Source organism: Lepus europaeus, chromosome 21 (genome assembly GCF_033115175.1).
Source record: "Lepus europaeus isolate LE1 chromosome 21, mLepTim1.pri, whole genome shotgun sequence".
NCBI classification, from domain to species: Eukaryota; Metazoa; Chordata; class Mammalia; order Lagomorpha; family Leporidae; genus Lepus; species Lepus europaeus.
The window spans coordinates 6,961,744-6,986,455 of NC_084847.1; the positions used below are offsets into that span (position 1 = coordinate 6,961,744).

Genomic DNA, 24,712 nt, shown 5'->3' on the forward strand with positions numbered 1-24,712 from the left:
GATGTTGTAGGAACAGGAAGGGCATTTTTTTTTATTTGACAGGCAGAGTTAGACAGTGAGAGAGAGACAGAAAGGTCTTCCTTCCGTTGGTTCACCCCCCAAATGGCCACTACGGCCGGAACTACGCCTATCTGAAGCCAGGAGCAGGTGCTTCCTCCTGGTCTCCCGTGCGAGTGCAGGGTCCAAGCATTTGGGCCATCCCAGGAAGGGCATTTTTATCCCAAATACTCCAAGGAAAATGGTGACTCCAACAGGCAGCCCGGGGTGAGGCCGGAGGCACCTGCCCTGATGTCGAACTTCAGTGAGCGTCCTCAAACTTACTTACCGAGATAAATCACACGGCCACGCAGGACTCCATGAAGCACCCAGGTTCTTGCCAAAAACTGTGGTGAATAGAACATCACCATTTTTCATAACGCCAGGATCTGGCCCCACCCTCACATAACTCTGCCTCATTCTTCCCCCTCCAGCCCCAGCCCAGAGGCCTGGATTTGGTGCAAGAGGGAGTGGATTTGTATGGCTTGAGCTCAAGGTCATTCTCTGGGTTTGGAGGTCAAGCCTGGGCTGGGACCCCGGTCTCCAGGCCTTTATGCACAGTTCTCTCCATCACACTGGGCAGTCACAGGCCAAGAGGAAGACGCTCACGGAAAACGTTCTTGTGTGTATGTGTGTCCTTGCACCAACATCGACCTCGGCACGCAAACTGTTTTCCCCAAGAGAACCGTGTGCCCACACTCTACCACATCCTGGGCTCCTGGTATTGCAAACCATCGCTAAGCAGCTCCCCAGGCTGCTTCCCGGGAACCCTTCCCTCTACAACAACCTTCCATTTCCCCCTATGCTGAATGTCCCGGCCCTGCGATGCCGGTACAGCCCCACCCAGGTGTGACACCTTCCCGGCCAAAGGCCTGCTGGAGAAAACCCAGTGGCTGTCGCCGAGGGCCACAGATGAGTCATCAGCCCATCCGGTGAGCTCCGAAAGGCTAGTGCCTCCAGGCAAGGCCTGGCATGGCAGCAGGTGCGGGAGGAGCAAACCCCACAAAGGCACCGAGTAGGAGGGGGTGCGGCTGTTCCGCTTCTGGGGCTCTGAGCACTCCATTCCATTAAGCATTTCTAACTGGGGAAATAGAAATTAATGTGGAGGGGCCGGCGCTGTGGCACAACAGGGTTAAACCCTGGCCTGAAGCGCCGGCATCCCATATGGGCGCTGGTTCTAGTCCCGGCTGCTCCTCTTCCGAGCCAGCTCTCTGCTGTGGCCTGGGAAAGCAGTAGAAGATGGTCCAAGTCCTTGGGCCCCTGCACCCGTGTGGTAGACCCAGAAGAATCTCCTGGTTCCTGGCTTGGGATTGGCACTACTCCGGCCGTTGTGGCCATCTGGGGAGTAAACCAGTAGATGGAAAATCTCTCTCTGTCTCTACTTCTCTCTGTAACTCTTTCAAATAAATAAAATAAATTTTTTAAAAAAGAAATTAATGTGGAACGAACACCAGCGTCCTCGCAGATTCCACTTGTCCCCACAGGGAGAAGGGGCCGTGTACTAGCCTTGCGACGCTGTGGACGCATTCGGGGCTGTGGGCCACAGAAGAGCCACACGTGGGCCAGAGCCAGGCCTTCCTGCCCACCAGGACAAAGGCTGAGGTGCACAGTGGCTGATGGGGAGACAGAGGCAGGCGGCCTGGCGTGGCAGGAGGAGACCAGGTGTCGATCTGGTTCTGCTCTTCCAGGAGGTGACCTTGGTGAGCTGCTGCGGACCCGCCCATCGGGGGCGTGGCCACGGTGCCCCTCCATGCAGGTGGTGGTTGGTGTCAGACAAGGCCTCGGGATTCACTGTGGAAGCTCTGCAGCGCTGTGACAGGCACATGGGCCCCGGTGTCCCCGGGAGGGGCACAGATGGCAGCAACGACGGAGGATACGCCCCCTGGAGGCCTCGGGGGGAATACTCGGTGCACACTCACATGAACACACACACAGGTGCACATTCACACACGTGGACACACATGCATACTCATGGGTACTCAGTGGACACGTGAAGACCCAGGTGCACATTCACACACGTGGACACACACATGTACACACGTGCATACTCAGTGCACACTCACATGAACACACGTGTGCACTTTCACACACGTGGACACACACATGTACACACGTGCATACTCAGTGCACACTCACATGAACACACGTGTGCACTTTCACACACGTGGACACACACATGCGTACCCACATGAACACACAGGTGCACTTTTCACACACGTGGACACACACATGCGTACCCACATGAACACACGTGTGCACTTTCACACACGTGGACACACACAGGCACACTCACACACCGGGATGTCAGCTCCGTGAGGGCGGTTTCTGTGGCTGTCAGTCATTTTCATTCCCCGGTGCTGACTGGGTGAACGGGTGAGTGAGTGGCTGAGCGAGTGAGTGAGTGAGTGGACAAATGCGTGGGTGGCAGCAAAGCAACAGAAACATGAATGAACGGATGGGATGAAAGAGAACAAGCCGATGAATGAATGATGGACGATGGACGGATGGTGGACAGACGTCAACTCTCCCAAACACACGAGCTTCTTCCTGCCGCGGGGCCTTGGCCTGAGCCGCGCTGCCTCCCTCCCTGCAGGTCCTCACTCGAGCCTTCGCACAACGTCACCTCCTCTGAGAGGCCCTCCCAGACTGCCCTTCCTGGAGGCGCCCCTCGCAGCCATTCTCTCTCTCTCTCTCTCTCTCTCGTCACCCTGCCCACGGCCTGAATCTCCCACGTGTGCCGCTGGCTCCGGTGTCGAGCACCTGTTTCCAGGTGCGCTGGTCGGGGCAGGGATCTCCCCGGGGTCCCCGGGCCCTAGAAGAGTTCTTGGCACCCAGCAGGAGCCCGGGAAGCAATGGTTGAATGAATGAATGAACGAACTCTTCCTTAAAGACACCCACACTTTGCTTTGTTACTCATGTTTGTCCCCTGGGCTCTGTGGCCGGTGGGGCCAGGTGAGTGGGGGGCGGGAGAGGGGAAGCTGGGCCTGCACCCGCTGGTTGCCCGCAGCTCGAATGCACCCCTGCCCCGCGGGGCTTAGCCCTGCGCCGGGCGCTGAGACCCAGGTCATCCACGGATTTCGAAGTCGAGCGCGGCCCTGCCGCAGTTCCACCGCGTGGCCAGCAGGTGGCAGCAAAGACCGCCCTTTCAGCGGCGCACCTGCTGTCGCGGTGCGAAACTCGCTGTCCCGGCGCGGTTCCCGCGCACCTGCGCCCCACGGGGCCTGGCGGGTGCCCCGCGCCCCTGCCGCCTCCCCGCGTCACACGCAACGAGCGACGCCGCCGTCCCCGCGCGGTGAGAGAGGCGCCTGGGAGTCGGGCGGGTTCAGGCGAGCGCTCCATGCCTGCGGCCTGCCCTGCGCTCTCCTCCATCCGCGCTGGCTCCAGGGTTCTCACTCCGGGATCGCAGGGGTTCAGGGAGCAGGGATTGGGGTTGGGGCTGGGGCCGTCGCCGAAGGCGCCCCCAGGTGTGGTGACTCAGGGTCCCAGGAGCAGGCGCTCCCGGGGGGGGGGGGGCTGCACCTGCCCCGGGGACCACCTGCACAGCTCCTAAGAAAGGCGGGAGCCCGAGCCCACCCTCAGCCATCAGGCCCAGGGCTCGGCCTGGGCATCAGGCCCTGTAGGACGGGCAGCAGGTGCCACACCTGCCCTGTCTCCCGGCAGATGCCCCAGGTCAGCAGCAACAGCAGCGTGGGGGGTTGACTGCAGAGTCCAGTGGCCCCAGGGACAGCTGTCCGCCTGGGATTCAGCAGGCCCCAAGACTCCCCTGGAGACCCCACGCGCACGGGACGCTGAGTGGGACGGGCTTCCCTGGGGAGTGGGGGAGGAAGAGGCATGGTCTCGCAGATTCCCCCCACAGCGGCAGTGCTAGGCCCCGCCCCACCCAGAGTTGGCTTGGCCCAGTGGACACCAGCCCACCCGGATCCCTGCGGCCATGCCCTCCCCTGCCCCTCAGCCAAGGGTGTGCGGTCCTTTCTCTAAGGTGCTAACAGCGCCAGCACAGCTCACACGGGGACAGGGAGCTGGCTGCAGGTGCAGACCCTCAGGCCCACCACGACGGCCGAACCACAGCTGCGTTTTCCTTTTGTTTATTTGATGAGCAGAGAGCTAGAGACACAGAAAGCTCCCCAGAGCTGAGGCTGGGCCCGGCACTCTATCTGGGTTTCCCGCATGGGTGGCAGGGACCCAAGTCCCCTCCAGGGAGCTGGAATCCGCAGCCAACCCAGAGAGGAGACCCGGCTCGGAAGCGCGGGATGCGATGGTTCTGCTGTTACCTGGTCCCGTGACAGCTCGCCAAGCCCTGGTTGTCCCCTTGCCCCGCTCTGTGCGGTGCCCACTCTGCACAGTTCAGGACCTGGGGCGTGTGGCTGTGAAGTCCCCCACGAGCACCTGCTGGGGCTGGAGCCACTGTGCCCTGTGTGCCTTCTACTGGTGCAGGCACACGCCTGCCCCAGAGACCACAGGGTCGCTGGCTCGGGCGGGGTCTGGGCACTTTTCTTAATCCTGCAGGTAGTGCCAGGGGCAGCTGTGTTGTGACCCGCCGGCCCGGGGCGTCTGCTTCCGTGTGCTTTCCCCACGCACTTGAGCCTCCTGGTCTGGGATTCTGGCACTCGGTCCCCCACGGGGGTGCTGAGGGTGACCTGAGCCCATGTCCGCTTGGGGCCGGTGTTTCTGGCGACTGCTGGGAGGGGCCCCTCATTGTCGCCCTCCCCTGTAGGGCGTCCACTGTGATCCTGACCACCTGAGGGGCTTTCCTTTCCCCCCTGAGGTCCAGGGTCCTGGCTGAGCTCAGCAGGAAACTCTCCCCTCGCCGGGCTGGGAGGCCGGGGTCTCCGCTGGCCTCCTGGTGGGGCTCACTGGAGGGAGTCAGGAGCGTGCAGGGCACACCGTGCACCTGCACCTGACTTGCCTGGCCTCTCTGAGCATCCTCAACAATTTCTTTAGAGTGAAGCAAAGCTAAGCCGAGGGCAGGGGTGAGGGGGCTAAGCCAGAGCTGGCGCTGGACACAGTCCCGGGTGTGGCTGACCGCTTGCTCCTGCGTCCTTCGGGCCCTGGTCCAGCCCACATGGATGCACAGGGGGCGGCACGGAGACCACGGCCCAGCCCCCTACCCCAGGCCCAGCCTCGCCCATGGCAGGCACGGTGGGCGCCCAGGCTCACACGGCCTGGTCCTGCCTCTGCCTCAGGCTGAGCATGCGGGCCGCAGCCAGGAAGGCGGCCCCGGTGAGCAGCTGGGCGACGAAGCTGACCCAGCCCAGGGCCAGGGACCAGCCGAAGCGGATGTCCACCTGCTGCAGCAGCGCTCTCTCCTCCAGGAGACACAGCGCCTCCCGGAAGGCGGCCGCCGAGTAGGCGATGTACACGCTGATGCCGGCGAGCGTCACAGCGGCTGCAGGGGGGCAGGCGCGTGGAAGTGGGCCCTCCTCTTCCTCCACACCTCTGGTCCTCCCCCCTTCCTCCGCCTCCTCCCCTCCTCCCCTCCCCATCCTCTTCATCCTCCTCCTCCCTTCCTCCTTCCCACCCTCCTCCTCCTCCTCCTTGGTCCCCTCCCCCTCCTCTGTCCCCTCCTCCTCCCTCTCCTCCCCATAACTGACATCTGTGACCTTTGCCCAAGGGCTCCCACCCGGCCCCCAGCCTCTGGTGACCACGTTTGGCTCTGTACATGGGTTCCACTCATCTAGTTGAGACCCCACGGCTGGGTGAGACCCGTGCAGTGTGTGTGTGCCTGTCAGCCTGTGTGCTAATGGGCTGAAGCCATGTCTGTTGGAAGTGACAAGAGCGCGGCTGGAGCCCTAACCCTGGAAGCTTTCTTGGCTGGGGCAGAGGGGGAAGACGGCTCCACAGCTCCTGGAAGGCACCCCCTGCCCCAGGGACCCTGGGCCGGAAGCCGCTGGTCTCAACAGCGACACCGCAGACAGGCAAACTGAGCCCCAGGAGACCATGGGGACCCCCCACTCTGATGCAGGATCACACTCGGCGCCTACTGCCCAGCCCCTGGCAGGCTCGGGACCTACCTCCAAAGAGGAAGAGAGTCCCGGTGAGCAGGAGCAGGAGGCTAGCTCGGAGGAGGAAGCCCAGGGAGCCCGTCATGCCCCCGAAGACCATCAGGATGAGGCTGAGTGGTAGCAGGATCACAAAGGTCCCATGCATGGCTGGGGGACAGAGAAGCGCAGCAGAGGTGAGCGGCCCCATGCATTCGACGGGCAAACACGGAGCACCCACACGCTGGGGGGAGCCAGCGGGCCCTGCTGTTCCCACTGCGGTGGCGAGGAGGGCTCTTCACCCCATAAAGGCTCCGCGCTCCAGAAACATCATTGCCGCGAAGCCCAGGAGGCACAGCTGACACCCCGGATGTGGCGCGGAGTCCCCATAGACGCACGAGAGGGAATGAGGACAGAGGTCCCGTGAAGATGCCCAGCTCATGCGGCAGATCCAGGGAGCTCACGGACCCGGGCAGCACCCCCTGCCCCGCCCCACACCCCAGCTCCCCTTGGGCCCAGCCTCCCCCACCATCCCCCCTGGTGGCCGTCTGGGACCCGGGCCACACGCTCGAGTCCCAAGGATGTTGCACTCAGCTTCCCTGTGGGAGCGGGGGACACTGATAGGTAGGAGGTGGGGGCGAGGAGGCCAGAGAAGGAACCAGGTCACCCACGCCCTGCCCCCGCCCCCACACCGCCCCAGGACATCTCCAGTGTCCCCAGTGTTTGGAACAAGCTCAGAGCCGTAAGGATCTTTAGTGTGGGTCCAGCACTGTGGCGCAGCGGGTAAAGCCGCCACCTGTGACGCCAGCATCCCATATGGGCGCTGCTCCACTTCTGATCCAGCTCCCTGCTAATGCACCTGAGAAAGCAGTGGAAGATAGTCCAAGTCCTTGGGCCCCTGCTACTCACATGGGAGACCCAGAAGAAGCTCCTGGCTCCTGGCTCCTAGCTTAAGTCTGGCTCAGCTCTGCCTGTTGTGGCCACATGAGGCTGGAGACTGGATCTTCGTTGTGGGCAGCAGCATGCCAGCCCACAGCCATAGTGGACACGCGGCCAATGTTAAGAGAATGAAATCTGCCTCCGGACTACACACTGACTGCCTGCAGCCGGACAGGACAGCCTGGGCTCTCACGAAAGAGCGCCAGTCAGCAGATCATGCCCCTAACTGATAACCATTAACAATAGGATGACTGTGCCTGGCTCTGCCTCCATGGCCAGGGGAGCTGAAGGAATCAGAGGAACCCCCAGGTGCTCAGTGTGGTGGTTTGGGGGCTGTGTTTGCTGATGACTGGACAGGAGCCCACATCTCTTTACAGAATATGTTGTGGCCACCAGGGGGCGCTGCCTGCCAGCTTTTTGGATGAGAGGCGGGAGCAGGGGCCCTGGACCAAGTGCTTTGGGCAGTGAGAGAAATAAGAGGGCATGGAAGGCAGAGTGGGAGGCAGAGGGAGATTTCTCCAATTGCTGATTGATTCCCCAAATGCCTGCGGCAGCCGGGCCACAGCCAGGAGCCAGGGACTCCTTCTGGGTCTCCCACGTTAGTGCAGGGGCCAAGCACTTGGCCCAAGCACTACTGCCTCCCAGGGTATGCATTAACAGAAGGCTGAAATCAGAAGTGGCACCATGGGGCCAGCGCTGTGGGGTAGTGAGTTAAGCTGCCGTCTACAGTGCTGGCATACCATATGGGAGCCAGTTCGAGTCCCGGCTGCTCCACTTCCTATCCAGCACCCTGCTAATAGCCTGGGAAAACAGCAGAAGATGGCCCAAGTCCTTGGGCCCCTGTATCCACGTAGGAGCCCCAGGAAAAAACTCAGGGATCTTGGCTTCGGCAGCCTAGCCCCGGCCATTGCTGCTATTTGGGGAGTGAACCAGCATATGTGTCTCTTCCTCTCTCTGTAACTCTGACTTTCAAATAAATAAGTAATACTTTAGGGAAAAAACAAGTGGTATCAGAACTCAAACCAAGCCCCCGGATATGGCATGCAGGCATCCCTAGCAGCGACTTGACCTGCCCAGCCACAACCCCCAGCCCTCATCCCTTCTTCAGGCGAAGCACCCATTTGTAATCTGCTGGTTTCCTTGCAGCGCTGTCCCCATAAACCTTCCCTCCAGCATCAGTGATGTCACCATTCTTACACCCAAGCTGCACCATCAACTTGATGTTGGTTCTGGCAGAATTCAGAATGCTCTGATAAGGATCTTTCCCAATTAGACCCCGCCCAGTCACCTTACAGCAAAGCAGTTGATGCAAAATTAAAAAAAAAAAAGTCTTGAAATGCATTTTCATGCGTGTTTTCCATGCACCTTTGGAAGGCTCCCTGCCTGTGTCATGACGGCCGAGCAGCACGGGGCTGCATGGTAAGATGTTCAGCCCCACGGCCCTGGAGCAGCTCTGGACAAACCACAGCGCCCCCCCTCCAACGGTGTGGGTGCGATTTGATGTGTCCCACGGAGGGTCAGGAAGTCTGAAGCTTAGTCCCCTACGGCACTTAAAGGCGGGGCCTTGGCAGGCCTGGGGTTGGATGCTGGTGGGTATGCGAGAAGGGGAGAGAGAAGAGGAGGTGGGCGCGCGCCTCACCAGGCCACGCTCCGCACAGCCTTGCACTCAGCCTGGCTCCTCCACAGCCACGAGCGCTCGGACGAAGACGACGGCGGTTCCGACTCTGACCTCGCCGTGACCCAATGTTCCGTCTTCACCCCGGCCCAGTGCCGCTCCCTCGAGTGTCAAGGGCGCAAGGCAGAGCTCCGGCCTGGGCTGCCCCGGCGTGCAGCCGGATCGCAGGGGCAGAGACCGTGGCCTGCCTTGCTCCTCCCTCCTCCCACAGCCGCCGTGAGAACCCTGCCCCGCGGGGCGTCCGCCTGCAGACTGCGGCCCAGGACTGAAGTCGTTCTCCTCCAGAGCTCAGTGAGGGCCCGAGCGCGTTCCCCGGGCGCGCCCCCGCCCAGCTTCCCATACCCGAGCAGGTAAACACCCGAGCGGGAACAGGCTGCCGGGGCAGAGTTGGAGAGCTGCTCTCCTGCTGAAGTTTGGTTTAGCTTTGTGTGTGTGTACATATGTGTACTGTGTGTTGACGTGTGTGTAGGTATGTGTACTGTGTATGTGGATGTGTGTATGTATGTGTAACGTGTGTGTGGATGTGTACGTATGTGACCTGTATGTGTAATGTGTAATGTGGATGTGTGTATGTATGTGACCTGTGTGTGTATGTGTAATGTGTATGTGGATGTGTGTGTACGTATGTGACCTGTGTGTGTGTGTAATGTGGATGTGTGTACACATTTGAATGTGTGTATGTATGTGCACTGTGTATATGGATGTGTGTATGTATGTGTACTGTGTGTATGTGTGTGTACTGTGTATGCGGATGTGTGTGTACGTATGTGACCTATGTGGGTGTGTGTATGTGTGTATACGTATGTGACCTGTGTGGGTGTGTGGATGTGTATATGAATGTGTGCATACGTATGTGACCTGTGTGTATATGTAATGTGTATGTGGATGTGTGTGTATGTATGTGACCTGTGTGTGTGTATGTGTACTGTGTATGCGGATGTGTGTGTACGTATGTGACCTATGTGGGTGTGTGTATGTATGGGTGTGTATGTATGGAGATGTGAGTTGAGGTGTGTATGCATACTGTGTGTGCATGTGTATTGTATATGTTTGTGTTTATACTTTGTGTATGTGTGTGGGTGTGTGAGTGTGTGTAAATGTGCATGCATGTGTGTGCATGTGTGTGTATGAGTGTATACATGGGGGTATGTGTGCATGTATGTGTATGTGTGTATATACACATGGGGGTATGTGTGCATGTATGTGTATGTGTGTATATGTATGTGTGTAGATATGGGGGTATATGTACATGTATGTGTATATGTATGTGTATATGTATGTGTGTAGATGTGGGGGTATATGTACATGCATGTTTATGTGTGTATGTATGTGTGTAGATGTGGGGGTATATGTACATGCATGTGTATGTGTGTATGCATGTGTGTAGATATGGGGTATATGTACATGCATGTATATGTGTATGTATGTGTGTGTAGATGTGGGGGTATATGTGCATGCATGTGTATGTGTGTGTGTTCATGTGTGTGTATGTGGGTGTGTGCGTATAGGTGTGTAGGCTTTCACATGCACCTTGTTGTTGGGGGTTTTTGGTCTCGGAACATGGATATTGGTTCCCAGTTCTGCATGGAGATGCCCCATCTCCCCCTCATCTCTGAATGGGCCTGGGGGAGATGCCCCCCTTTGGGCTGTGGATGGGGTAAAGCAATCAATTTCTGGAGGCTGGGATATCGGCGGGGGAATGGAGTTGCAGATACGAGGGGCGTGCACGTTCCAAAGGCCACCTCATCCAGGCCCCAGTCTGGGGCCTGTGGGCTGTGTGGCCTCAGACACGCCGCATGGCCTCTCTGGATCTCATCAGTAGTGTACAAGGGACCCTTGGCAAACGTCACACAGGCATCGCAGCAGGGACAGGTTTGTTACAGGGCAGAGCTGACTGGGATGGGACCCTGCCTCGTTGGAACTTAGATGCGAGAAAGGAAGTCCAAATGGGGACCTGAGCTGTCGTGCTGATGGGTGGAAGGGCTGTCCTGGGACACTCGGGCGGGCCTGCGTGAGAGGAGTCGTGCCCGGTGCACACATGGTGCCGGGAGTGGGAGTCAGGGGCAGAGCCTGGGGGCTTGCTCTCCCGCTGCCGGAGGGGGAGAATTCATCTCCCAGAGCTGCCGAAACAGTGGCAAGAGACGGTGGGCGCAGTGGTGCCACAAATCGAGCCACTCTGCATCCACAGTGCCTGGTTCAAGTCCTGGTCACTCTGCTTCCGATCTGGCTTCCAGCTAACGCACCTGGGAGGCAGCAGGTGAAGGCCCAAGTGTGCGGGTCCCTGCACCCCCGTGGGAGGCCCAGGCGGAGCTCCTGTCCTGGCTTCCGCCCCACCTTGGCTGTTATGGCGACTTGAGGAGCAAACCAGTGGGTGGAAGAGGACAGTCTCTCTCTCTCAGTCTCTCTCTCTCTCTCCCTCTCTCTCTCTCTCTGCCTTTCAAGTAGATAATAAGTAAGCCCTTTGAAGAGCAACACGGACTTAGTCTCTCGCAGTTGGCGCGGAGGCCCAGCAGGGTGTTGCGTGGGCTGAAGTCTGCAGGGTCCCCTCCTCGGCCCCCACCGTCGGACACCGCCCTGACGTCCCTGGGCCTGCGCCACCTCCAGCTTCCTGTGGCCGCCTCCTCTCTCTTCCTTTCTGCTTTTCCCCTTCTTGCAGGGACGCTCGTCACAGGGTGCAGAGCCCTCGGTAACTCCAAGAGGACCTCTTCTCGGGACCCTCCCTCCACTGCAGAGCAGCTTCTTCCGGACAAGGCCACACTCGAGGCTCAGGGGGCTTCGGGCGAGGACATGCTGTTCTGGACATCACCCCAGTGCACTACTATGTCTTTCATGGCATACAGTAGGAGCTCAATAGATGATAGCTATGAGGATTCTAGAGCATTAATAATAATAGAAAAATGCTGACGGCCACTGTGGCATCAGAGCAAACGTGTGTGCCCGAGGACGTGCCTGCTTTAAAGATGCTCTCTTCCAAACCTGCACAGGGGAGAGGAGCTGGCCAGAGCTGCGCCAATCCGAAGCCAGGAGCCAGGAGCTTCCTCCAGGTCTCCCACACAGGTGCAGGGCCCAAGCCTTGGGCCGTCTTCCACTGCTTTCAGCGATGTGTCGCTGAGGCCCCGGGAAGGCTGAGGTACGCAGGCTGCTGAGGCCTGGTGAGGAAGCTGACTTTTTTGGTTTCTCTGAATATCTGTCCTTGACAACGAGGCCGCATCTTAGATGCTGTCCCCTCTCCAGGACGCACTCTTGGGACATGGGACAAGCTGGACTCGGAACCAGACCCCCACTGCTCTGACCAAGCTGACGACATCATCTCAGAAGCCGTCCACTCCCACCGTGGGCTGTGACCTCGCAGAGCTGTGCAGAGCACTCATGGTGGCAAACTGCTTCTCCTCGTCCTCAAGTAACTCGGACTCCACCAGGTCAGAGTTTTTAATTTCCATTTCATAGATGGGAACATTGAGGCACAGGGTACTTAAAGTTGGTTACTATGTCAATCCATTTGTCGTTACCATAACAAAATATTTAGGGGCCGGCGCTGTGGCACAGCGGGTTAATGCCCTGGCCTGAAGCACCGGCATCCCACATGGGTGCCGGTTCGAGATCCGGCTGCTTCACTTCCAATCCAGCTCTCTGCTATGGCCTGGGAAAGCAGTAGAAGATGACCCAAGTCCTTGGGCCCCTGCACCCACGTGGGAGATCCAGAGGAAGCTCCTGGCTCCTGGCTTCAGATCAGCACAGCTCCTGCCATTGCAGCCGATTGGGGAGTGAACCAGCAGACAGAAGACCTCTCTCTGTCTCTCTCTCTCTCTCTCTCTGCCTCTCCTCTCTCTGTGTAACTCTGACTTTCAAATAAATAAATAAATCTTTAAAAAAATATTTAAAGCCAGGTCATGTCACAAAGCAAATAGGTTCATTTAGCTCAGAGTTTTGGAGGCAGAAAGTCCCAGACTGGACAGCCTCATTGGTTCAGCCTCTGGTGAGGGCCCGATGGCAAATGGCATCATGGTGACAGCTTTGCAGGAGGGAGAGATGACATCATCAGACAGGAAATGACATCATGCAGTGGCGTTGCAGGAGGGAGAGATGACATCATCAGCCAGGAAATGACATCATGCAATGGCATTGCAGGAGGGAGAGATGACATCATCAGCCAGGAAATGACATCATGAGACAGCGTTGCAGGAGGGAGAGATGACATCATCAGCCAGGAAATGACATCATGAGACAGCGTTGCAGGAGGGAGAGATGACATCATCAGCCAGGAACCTGAGAGTGGGTCAGGATTGAGGCTTGAGGCTCTTGTGAGAACTAACTTCAGACCCATGAGATCTACCTTACTCCCTCCCAGGAAAAGTACTCCCCGTAACTGAGGACCTCACCACCCTGAGCTCCCAGCACGTGAGCCCCCAGGGGACAAACCACATCCGGAACCTGGCAGCTGCCCAAGCCTGGGACAGGCTGGAACAGGAGCACCGAGGAGGTTGGCAAAGGAGCCGCGGGGTTGCAGGCGAGGGGCACTTGATCCCTGAGGGGTGCAGGGCTCCACTGAGACCTGGAAGCAAGATGAGGAGGCCTTGGCTGGGCTCACGGTTGGGAGCAGGTGTCCCAAAGCAGGGACAACTCACAGGTCAGCTCCGCGGCTACGAGGGGCACAGTCACACTCACCCCATGAGGCCCCTGAGGAGAAGCCCAGCTGCCGGGGCTGACAGCAGCAGGTGGTAGCACCCCTCCCAGAAAAGCTACAGCAAGACCCCCTTGGCCACCACCCCAACCCGTGTCCCCCTCCAGGGATGGCCTGTGCACATCCCCCCAGCCCTTTCTCCACACATTGACCTCTCTTCTGTGCGTGCACACATATTTCCCTGATTCTGCACTGTGCACCTGGCCACACTTGAGCAATGCCTGAAGCACAATGTGTTTGACCATCCACGGCATCTCCCAGCCACAGTGGGCAGGACTCGGTCTCCACAGCACATGGAATGCAAATGCACCCCACGATGCTGTCATGTCCCCCAGAGAAGGCAGAGGTCAGGCTGGGATCACAGCTGGCACCACCCACAGCGCTCTGGCCTGTCCTTTCCCCTCGCAATTTGCTATTTACGACTCTTTAAGCAGTTGCACACAGACCAATCTCGGGCCGGCTCTCCATCAGTGGGCACCCAGGCCTTGTCTCGCTTCTCACCATTTCAAACCCGCATGGAGAATCTTTGCAACCTCACAGGGTAGACACTGAGAAATGCGATAACCCTGAATATTATTTTTTTTCCATTGAAAGTAAAGCCTTGACCCCTAGCAGGCACCCCAGAGAGGCCACCTGGAGCCAGGGCCCTCATGCTCAGGGGAGCTGAATCCCACAGGTGCGTGCCCCTGCCTGCCCCTGTCTGCAGCACAGCTGGCCACAAGCCACACTGAGAGCCCCCTCCCACGCCCAGCAGCCCCTCAGCCTGGAGCGTGTGTCCCCAATGCTTCCCTGGCCCCTCCCACCCCCACCCTGGCCAGTTGCACCAGGTACCATGAAGGAGCGGCTGCCACTGCCCAGCCAGAAAGACGGAGACCCGACCTTGTGATGTCCCACCCTCACCCCATGGACAGCCAAGCCAGGCCTCTGGCCCTTGCTCCGGCTCCTGTCACTGATGTGCTGTGCCAGGCAAGGCGTTTGCCGCCTCCAGGTCCGGTGTCCAGTCTGACCACCCTCGCGGGCACTTAGCAGCTGAGAAAGGCCAGGATGCACCACCGGGAAGCACTTTGTGCAGCACTCCCAGAAACACCAGCCTTCCGGAGGTTGCCGGCAGCAAACTGGACTCATGACCTACTGTCCGTCAGACTTCTAGATGGTGGGAATTCGGCAGCGGCGTGATAGACATGGACCCTGCCCTCATGGAGTTCATAATCTAATGAGAGAGTCAGATTTTTTTTTTTACAGGCAGAGTGGACAGTGAGAGAGAGAGACAGAGAGAAAGGTCTTCCTTTTGCCGTTGGTTCACCCTCCAATGGCCGCTGCGGCCAGTGCACCACGCTGATCCGAAGGCAGGAGCCAGGTGCTTCTCCTGGTCTCCCATGGGGTGCAGGGCCTAAGCACTTGGGTCATCCTCCACTGCCTTCCTGGGCCATAGCAGAGAGCTGGCCTGGAAGAGGGGCAACCGGGACAGAATCCGGCGCCCCGACCGGGACTAGAACCCGGTGTGCCGGCGCCACAAGGCGGAGGATTAGCCTATTGAGCCGTGGCGCTGGCCTGAGAGAGTCAGATTTTAACACCCCCCTAAACACACACACACACACCACCACCACCACCACCACCACCACCACCAAGAGTCACACAAGCTGCACCAGGAACAGGAACTGGCCAAGGCAGGTTGCCCGGATGGGCCAGCATGTGCTTGGCCGAGATGGGTTGCCCGGATGGGCCAGCACGTGCAAAGTCCTGTGCTTGGAGGAAGCCTGGCCCAGGGCCAGCATAGCTGGGGAGGAAAGCGCAGAGGAGAGTGGGTTGGCAGGGGGCTCTGCCCAGCCCTGTGGATCTGCCTTCTGTTTGAGCCCCAGCCCTGCACCCCAGCAGCTCCATCCACAGCCGACCCCAGCTGTTCTCAGACCCCCGCCACAGCACTGGGCCTCGGATTCTTCACGGAAAGCAAGAATGGTGAAAATGGAGACAACAGGGGCCGGCGCTGCGACACAGCAGGTGAAGCCGTCACCCACTGCACTGGCATCCCAAATCAGAGCCCTGGGTCGAGTCCCAGCTGCTCTGCTTCTGCGCCAGCTCCCTGCTCGTGTGTCTGGGAAGGCAGTGGAAGGTGGCCCACAGCCCTGAGGCCCTGCCACCCAGGTTGTACACCCGGATGGAGCTCTGGGCTCCTGGCTTCAGCCTGGTACAGCCCCAACAGGTAGAAGATCTCTTTACCTCTCTGTCTCTCCCTCACTCTGCCTTTCAAATAAATAAAAATCTATCTTTTCTATAAAACTGAGACAATAACCTGAGATTGTCCCTGGAATCAAATGAAGGCATAGATGAAAAGTGCCAGCTCCCTGTCTGGCCTTCATGTCGCCTTCCCCGAAGGACCGTTCAGCCAGTTTGCTTTCTTGTGTTTGGCCGTCATCCTCACCGAGCTCCAGACACCAGTGCTGGGCACCAAGGAACCAGCGTGGGAATTGTGGGCGGGGCTGCCGCTCACCTCCAATCCCGGGCTTTGAACTTCCCAACTCATCTCTACTTCCAGCAAACACCTGTTCTAGGCACCGATGCTACAGATAATGCTGACATGCAGTCGAATGGGGCAAGACCTCAGCGTCCCACTCCCCAGGTGGGTTGGGTGCTTGCCCGCTACCCACCCACCCTGCCTCTGCTCTCTGCAACATAGCAGCATTTCCACAGCTGGACGGTGAGCGCCTCCAGAGCAGCACGGAGCTGGTACCCAGACAGCCATCGGCCCACGCTGGTTGAGTGAATCCTGACCCACACATCCCTACAGGTGCAGCAAGAGAGGCCCGGGCCCTGACTTAACACCGCCGCTTTCCCCACCCCTGCCCTCCACACTAAGCAGACGGCCAGCCCGGGGCTCCCTTGGTCCTGACCCTGCCCGGACTCACTGAGAAGCTGTCGGCTCGAGTCGCTGACGGTCACGTTGTCCTGCCAGAAGGGGTTCATCAGCGGCGTGCACGGGCTCTGGACTGGACAGGAGGGAAGAGCGCTGGGCTGTGAGGTCTCCTGGGGCTCTGACTGCCTGCACCCTACTCACCCGAACCCCACCTGGCGTCCCTCGGCAGGGCTCTCACAGCCCCAGCCCCTGCCCAACATGCCCCCTTCCCGCTGGACACTGCATCTGGGGCGTGGGGTTTCACGGAGCATCGCGCGCCCAGCAACAGGTCCCACGCGGTCAGGGCAGCTGGCAGGTGGGGTTAGCGGCCGCACCGTCCCCCAGGGGCACTCACCCCGGCAGGTCCGCCAGAGTCCGGAGTGCGAGCTCAGAGGCTCGGGCCGGCTGCGGTTGGCAGCGCCCGGAGCGTCCTGCGCGCCCGCCCCGCTGCGCTCCAGCCGCTCCGTGTCGATGATGTACCAGAAGTCGGTGCCGATGGCGGCGGCCAGCAGCACAAAGCTGAGCGCCCCGCTCAGCGCCGCCGCGGCGGCCAGCGCGCCCAGGTGCACCCTCATCGCCGAGCCCAGGACCCCGAGCCGCGGGTCGGTGCGGCCGAAACGCTCACCGGCTACGCCTGCCCGCGCCCCCAGCCCTCAGTGGCGAACCCCAGCTCCACCCCGCAGCCTCCCAGCTCCGAGCTGGACACCCCCAAACCCTCCCCCGCTCGACCCCGGCCCCGCCCTTACACCCTCACCTGCACCCCCAGACCGCGCCACGGGTCCCGGCGCCGCCTCCACATGCAGACCCCACCTCCGCCCTCAGACCCCCCCACCCCCGGACGCAGTCCCACTCAGCCCCACCACGCCTTGCCCAAGGCCCTCGCTCCCCAAACCTCGCACTTCCTCCCCGGCCCCCCACTCCCTCCGTTCCTGCCGCGCGCTCCCTAGCCCTGCAGCCGCACCCCACTCTGCCCGTCCCCACCTTTCCTCCCAGCCCTCCGGTTCCACCCCCGCCCCAGGCCGCCACCTCTGACCTCGCACTTCTAGCCCCGCACTCAGGAATCTGCCCTCGCCCGCCGTCCCGCGCCTCCCTCCCTCCCTCCCGGGGCCCTGAGCGCCGTGCTGCCCGGACCGGTGGCGCCTGCCCCGCAGGCTGGCAGGCTGGGGTGCGTGGGCAGGAGGCTGGCCTTGACCACCTGCCGGAGTGAGAAGGCGGGGCCAGCCGGCTTCAGTACCCCAGGGTTTGCCGAGGACCCACAGGAGCCCCGCCCTCCGGCGCCGGTGACCCTGCCTCCAAATCCACCTTCAAGACATTTTTCCAGGCTCCCTACAGAGGGAAAAGACAGATCTGCGTTTTTAATAAAAATGCCTAAAATCAAAGAGGTGGACCAGGTTCTCTAAGTCTATCTGTCACCTAAGTGTGCATTGTCACGACCACCACCATCCACTACGTCACCATCACCATCACCATCACCATCCACGACCGTCACCATCACCACCATCACCATCACATCACCATCCAACCATCACCATCACCACCACCACCACCACCACACACTACCGTCACCATCACCACCATCACCATCACCATCACATCACCACCACCACACACTACCGTCACCATCACCACCATCACCATCACATCACCACCACCACACACTACCGTCACCATCACCACCATCACCATCACATCACCATCCAACCATCACCATCACCACCACCACCACCATCATCCACTACCATCACCATCACCATCACATCACCACCACCACACACTACCGTCACCATCACCACCATCACCATCACATCACCATCCAACCATCACCATCACCACCACCACCACCATCATCCACTACCATCACCATCACCATCACATCACCACCACCACACACTACCGTCACCATCACCACCATCACCATCACATCACCATCCAACCATCACCATCACCACCACCACCACCACCACACACTACCGTCACCATCACCACCATCACCATCACCATCACATCACCACCACCACACACTACCGTCACCATCACCACCATCACCATCACATCACCACCACCACACACTACCGTCACCATCACCATCATCATCATCATCCACTACCGTCACCATCACCACCATCACCATCACATCACCATCCAACCATCACCATCACCACCACCACCAACATCATCCACTACCATCACCATCACCATCACATCACCACCACCACACACTACCGTCACCATCACCACCACCACCACCATCAACCCCGGCCATCACCATCACCACTACCATCCTCACCACCATCACCGTCACTACCACCATCACCATCCTTGTCATACCAATGCCTTTATCAATTCCATTATCGTCCTTGCCACATAAAACCTTTCATTCCTTCAAGAACTACTCCTTGAGCACCTTCGTATGTGCCTGACCTTAGAGTTTGAGTTAGGAATACAGGCATATAGGGGAGTGTTGGGCCTTGTGGTTAAGATACTGGTGAACATATCCTCATTCCAGGGTAGGCACTCAGAAGAAATACTCCTACTTGCCAAGCAGTCTCCAGGTGCTGGAGATGACGAGCCCCTCCTCCCTGGGGTGGGGGCAGCCGCCACGGTGCCTCCAGGCTGCCCTTGGCACCCCCATCAAGCCAAGGACCAACAGTCGGTCAGTTCTGGTTGAGTTGGAGAGACTCGCTCACCACAGTGAGCTGAGAACAAGCTGTTAGGAGGGAGGGAGAGACAGGAGAGCTCCCTGGGCCTCTCTGAGGACGTGCCCCAGATGCCAAGACCCAAAGGACAGAGCACCATGGCGTGCACACAGAATGGCTTGGACCAAGGGTTGGCTACACGTGAGAGAAAGAAGGGCAACCAGGTTAGACCCAGCAAGGGAGGAGAGGAGAGTGAGATTGTGGGTACAGGAAGCGGTCAGCCATACAGTTCTGGAGATGCACGAAGAAACCCAGGGATCTTAGTCTGAACCCCTGAACAGGTTTGAGCAGGGAAGTAAATAGTCTACCCTACGTTTAGAAACACTCATCCTTCATCTTGGCGTGAGCGTGAGTCTGGAATACGGGGAAACAGGAAGGGACGCAGGTTAGGAGGTCAGTGCTGCGGGAGAAGCAGCAGATCTTGGTGGCTCGCACTAGGACGGTGACAGCCAGGGAACAGGCAGGACGGGTAGGAGCTGGGGAGGCACTTGGCACTTTTTCCCCCTTGCCAGCACATCTGACTGCTTCAGTCCCCTCATTGTCCTTGTCTGCACCATCAGCACCCAGACGAGCTGCCGCCAGCCAGAGCGCCTCCTCCCTGGATTGTGCACAGCTCGGAGCCATCTCCCCCTTTACACGGCGTCCCGGTTACGCTGCGTCTTTCCCATAACCATCGCCGCTGATGGCTTTGCTTTCAATCCCATCACATCATTTCTCTTACCTTGACCACCAGCTTTGGGGATGGAGGTCCAGTTGGACTGAGGCTGGTCCCAGCTGTCATACAATGTCTTCAGGTGTCAGTGTCTTCCAGCTGGCTCGCTCTCTCGCTCTCTCTCTCTCTGCCTCCCCGTCTCTCAGTCATCCTCCTCTTGCTTTGCTCCATCCTCCAGGCAGACTCTCACTGTGGCACTGCCGAAGCTCCCTTCACGGCGTAGCAACCCCTCTCTCCCCAGACAGAGGGAATCTCTCAATGACGCCAACCAGAGTCCCACGATTTGGGCTCATTGGCCATGCCTGCTCACCCACCCACTCTGGGTGCCAGGGTAGGATGGGTCAGTCCCACCTTAACTGTTTGAGTTAGAGTGTCATGACTGCCAGACTTCACAAATACAGATACACAGTGGGGACCAGCTACAGCCACCACCTGTAGCACCAGCATCCATGTGGGCTCCGGTTCGAGTCCTGGCTGCTCCACTTCTGATCCAACTCCCTGCTACTGTACCTGGGAAAGCAGCAGAAGATGGCCCAAGCCCCTGCCACTCACATGGGAGACCCGGAAGAAGTTCCTGGCTCCTGGCTTGGGCCTGGCCCAGCCCTGGCCATTACCCCGATTTGGGGAGTGAGCCAGCAAATGGAAGATCTCTCTCGTGTGCTCTCTCTCTCTCTCTCTCTCTTTCTCTCTCTGTAAATCTGCCTTTCAAATAAATGAATCTTTTTTTTTTTTAAAGCAGAGTGTCCAGTTAAACTTGAATTTCAGATGAACAATGAATTATCTTTAATGGAAAGTAAATATGCAACATTTGAGATTTTGTGCTATTTTTCTTAAGTTCAAATTTAACTCAGTGTCCTGTGTTTTGTCTAGCAAACCTAGCTGGCTCTCCGAGGGAACATCAAGGTGCCATTAGCAGAACCAACAGGATGGACAACAACAGATGCTGGGGGCAGGCGTCTGGCCTAGCAGCGTCTCAGCAGCCCGGATCAGAGCGCCTGCATGCAGTGTCTGGCCCCAGCTCCTGACTCCAGCTTCCCACTGATGCAGACTTGGGAGGCAGCAATGAGGGCTCCGGTAACTGGGTTCCTGACATCTTCGTGGGAGAGCCAGACGGACCGCGTCCCTGCTTCCTGCCTCTGTCCCTGGGCCACCCCTAACTGCTGCAGGCATTTGGAGAGTGAGCCCAAAGATGATGAGATGGGCGCTCTCTCTTCCTCCATCTCTGCCTCTCGAGTCAATTTTTAAAAATAAAAAAAAAAGAGACCTAAATGAAAGATCTCTGCAAGTGAGATCCCAGTGGAAAGAACAGGCCATCAAAGAAGGAGGTACCTTTCTCTGAAGGGAGGAGAGAACTTCCACTTTGACTATGACCTTGTCTAAATGAGATCAGAGCTGGCAAACTCAAAAGGCTTTCATAGCCTTGGCAACTCATGACAAGAGCCTAGGGAGATTACTGACGCCATAAACAAGAGTGTCAATTGTTAAATCAACAACAGGAGTCACTGTGCACTTACTCCTCATGTAGGATCTCTGTCCTTAATGTGTTGTTCAATGTGAATTAACGCTATAACTAGTACTCAAACAGTACTTTACACTTTGTGTTTCTGTGTGGGTGCAAACTGTTGAAATCTTTACTTAATATATACTAAATTGATCTTCTGTATATAAAGATAATTGAAAATGAATCTTGATGTGAATAGAATGGGAGAGGTTGTGGGAGATGGGAGGGTTGCGGGTGGGAGGGAAGTTATGGGGGGGAGCCACTGTAATCCATAAGCTGTACTTTGGAAATTTATATTTATTAAATAAAAGTTTAAAAAATTACATTTCTTCTTAAAAAGGAGCCACAGAGATGCCGCCCACCCTCGCTGGGCCCCGTGCTCCTCGGCTGCCTGCGGGGCTCTTCTGGCCGACCCCCGTGCAAGGACAGACGTGCAGGTTTTGAAAATTCTGTTCTTCCTGAGGATTTAATAGACTCCACTTGAACTGTGCTCAGTCACAATAAAAAAGAACAGAAAGTCATGTTTTTTAATGATTCCAGGGAGGACAGGAGCACATCCAACATGGTGTAATGGCCTTTCTCAGCCAGTCGACCGAAGAGGCGTCATAAAAGCTGACGGCTCCTAAGGCACGGCCCAAGCAAGCCGCAGGCGCCAGTCGGTGCCGGCGTGGGGAAGGCCAGCGTCCACCAGGGACTCCAAGGCCGGCTTTCAGTCTCCAAGCAGCATCGGATAGGCTGTGTGCGAGCCGGGAGAAGCCGCCTCACCCTTGTGAGCCTCAGTTTCCCTGGCTGCAAAATGGGGTCACTCAGACCTCCCGAACCCAGAGAGGCAACAGGAAGAGGAATGAGGTGAGGGGGTTCAAGTGCTTTGTGGCCTGCAAGGAGTCCTGTCGGTGCTGTCATTAAAACACACGGGAAGTACGCCGGGAAGGGTGGGGAGAGATGCACCTTGGGAGTACAGGAAGCGGGTGGGGAGGCGGCTGTCAGAGTGGGAGGGAGGAGCACGAGGCACCGGGGCATCATGGGAAAATGCAGAGTGGACCCCAGCACCTCCATGAGTTCCATTCCCCTGTCCGGGCTTCCAGGAAGCCCTTTGATGCTCTCCTACCCCGGGATAATCAGCCCCCCACCACCCTTCAACTGGAGAGGCGCCCACTATGCAGATGAGAAGGCTGAGGCCGAGCTTCAGCGACTTGTCCAAGGCCAACAGCTTCACAGAGACAGGGTAGCGGCGACTTAAGAGGTGACTGCTCGGTTTCCGTAACTGGACCCTTGCTCTCCATCCCGACTCCAGGACTGCCCTGCTGCAGACGATGGGGTCTCCACCTCTCAGCTGCCTGCACCGAAACCTGGAAGCTGGTTCCTCCGTCCCCCAGGGACCCCCGGCAGGGCTGAGTCCAGGGGCCCCAGCAGGCCCTTGCCCGATTGCACGGTTTACACCGGTTTCCTTCCTTCTCCCTCTCAGTTCCCCACGCTTGTCCTCGTGCACCCTAGGATCACCCTCCAGATACAGTTACTTGCCCTCGAGTCATTGTCCTGGCGTCAACTTCAAAAAAAGCCCAGCCCAAACATGCGCTGTCCTAGCTCTTACTCCCTCGCAGAGAGCGGCCCGAGAGGGGTTAGTGAGTATCCGGAGATGAGGTTATTTGTTCCCTGTCGGCTCCTTTGGGCTGTAAGCCTCACCTGGCCAGTGTGACAGATACTACAGGGTGACTCACTCAACACCATTCTGACCCACCACCACCCCCGGACACCTTCCAGCCAGTGCCGCCCACACCAGGTCATTCTGACCAATAAAATAGAAATGGTCCATTGGGAAGAGTGTCCCTAAAAGAAAAGACAAGGCCTGGAGAGGAGAAGGCTTTCGGGTTCACTTGGAATGGAGATGCGATGTCTGGAAGTACAGCAGTCGTTTTATGACTCTAAGGATAAGCCTCTTTGTGGCTGGCAAACATAGAAAGATCCAGAGAGTCTGCGTCCCTGATAAGATCATTGATGCGGCATCAATGATGCCCTATTCTCATTAGAAGGTAAGGATAAACACCTATCTGTTTAAGCCACCCACATAGGGTTCTGTGTTTTTGCAACTGAATAAAACGTGAAGTGACGCAGGCACGGACCGCACTCATCCAGCAGGTACACCGTTGGCTTTGAACGCAGTAGGGATGTAGTAAACATCGCTTGTTTAATAAGTGAGCAAATGAAGCCTGCCAAAAAGTCTCATCTCTCAAATCCATGGCCCCTTATGGGGCCAACCCATAAGGAAGCTACTGCAGGCTTTAGACGGGGATCCGGACGTCTGTGCATTCATTGAGATGGTCACTCCAGAGAGAGATGCCCGTTTATTGTTTCACGAGGTCACGCTATTCCACTGGCACCCTGCACTCCCTCCACCTGACCTGCGCAGAGCCATCCAGGGGCAAAGCCTGCTCTGTCCGTTAGAGTCACCCCGAGCAGATGGACGCCCCTCTCCCCCGGATGCCATGCAGTCATCCAAGGCTAAAAATGCATCAGTAGCCCGCGCTCTAATTTTCCCATTACCTGCCTGGCACAGGGATCAGGAGCCCACGGTCTAATTTTCCCATTACGGGTCTGGCGTGACACCGAGAGATGAAGGCTGGGATGCTTTCTCTCCATCTCAGGGAACCTTCCCAAATTGGAATAAAGTCCCCTCGGCCAGAGGGCAGCTGCTTCCAGACGGCAGTGAGCTTAGCCCGGGAGCCAGCACTCCTGGGTCCAGAAGTGATGAGAACAGTGGTTGTGCGGTGGGGAGGAAGATGGGGAGTGGCTATAATGGGCAAGAGGCGGCTTTGGGGTGAGAGAAATGCAAAATGAGATGAAGATTGTGGTTGCACACCTCTGCAGAAACCCTAAAAACCCCGGCTCGTTCAGTATCACACATCTCTACAAGCCTCTCTCGGACTTCCCCAAGCCCAAACAGAGGGATCGGACCTGCTGCACTCTTAGGATGTCGCCCTGCCCAGATATTCATCTGAACAGTTAGGTCTGACGTCGTCACCTGCCCCGGCACTGAGGCCAGCGGCAGCCTGCCCGGCCCTGCCCGCTGAGAGCGTGGGCACTTCACAAGGAAGCAGACTGTAAATGCCAGGTTTGCCGCATCAGTGCCCAGCATCAGCCCCAGCCAGCTCTGAGAGGCCGGGGGCACGTGGAGGTCGCACTAGAAACAGCCTGATCGAGATTCTCAACGCCACTGGGACAAGGGGTGAGAGGACAGCCGTCGGCCAGGTCTCCCAGGTCACGGTGCCTTGAGTCCGCTCAGGGCTTGTGACTCCTGGGGCTCCGTGGGGACTGGGCACAGGCAGAGGCGCCACAGCCTCAGAGCCGGGAGGAACCCTCGCACCAGCTGCCATCCTGCAGAGACACAAGGGGGCCTCAACCCCTCCCAGCACGCAGAAGAGAAGCCTCTTGGGCCAGTGACTGTGTGCCAGGATCCAAGAGACAAAGGCTCCTGCAAGGAACTCTGGGTAGCCTGGGGCAAAAGGGAACAGAGGAGAGAAACACACATACCACTGTATCGTCACAGGGACAGTCGACATAACACTGTTTCCAGACACTACCACCTGCTGGGTGCAGTGCAGAGCCA

The 24,712-nt window shown here is 58.1% G+C and overlaps 1 protein-coding gene across 2 annotated transcripts; it reads right to left on the reverse strand.

Moving 5' to 3' along the window:
* Positions 1-5,189: 5,189 nt before the first annotated feature.
* Positions 5,190-16,774, reverse strand: TMEM114 (transmembrane protein 114). Of its 2 annotated transcripts, XM_062180728.1 has the most exons (4): positions 16,555-16,774; positions 16,213-16,293; positions 6,048-6,185; positions 5,190-5,422 (listed from the first exon to the last, which is right to left on the reverse strand). In XM_062180728.1, the coding sequence occupies exons 1-4, from the start codon at positions 16,772-16,774 to the stop codon at positions 5,190-5,192; spliced, it is 672 nt and encodes a 223-aa protein (XP_062036712.1). The 2 variants fall into 2 exon arrangements, with proteins under 2 accessions (XP_062036712.1, XP_062036713.1); XM_062180729.1 differs by lacking the exon at positions 6,048-6,185.
* Between the last annotated feature and the right edge of the window lie 7,938 nt (positions 16,775-24,712).

Bases quoted from the DNA above. Each gene is read 5' to 3' on its own strand.
- TMEM114 (XM_062180728.1), bottom strand. From the start codon at position 16,774: ATGAGGGTGCACCTGGGCGCGCTGGCCGCCGCGGCGGCGCTGAGCGGG. The intron at 6,186-16,212 runs GTGAGTCCGGGC...TCTGTCCCCCAG, and splicing joins CTCGAGCCGACAGCTTCTCA to CCATGCATGGGACCTTTGTG. The intron at 5,423-6,047 runs GTAGGTCCCGAG...GCCCCCCTGCAG, and splicing joins GACTCTCTTCCTCTTTGGAG to CCGCTGTGACGCTCGCCGGC.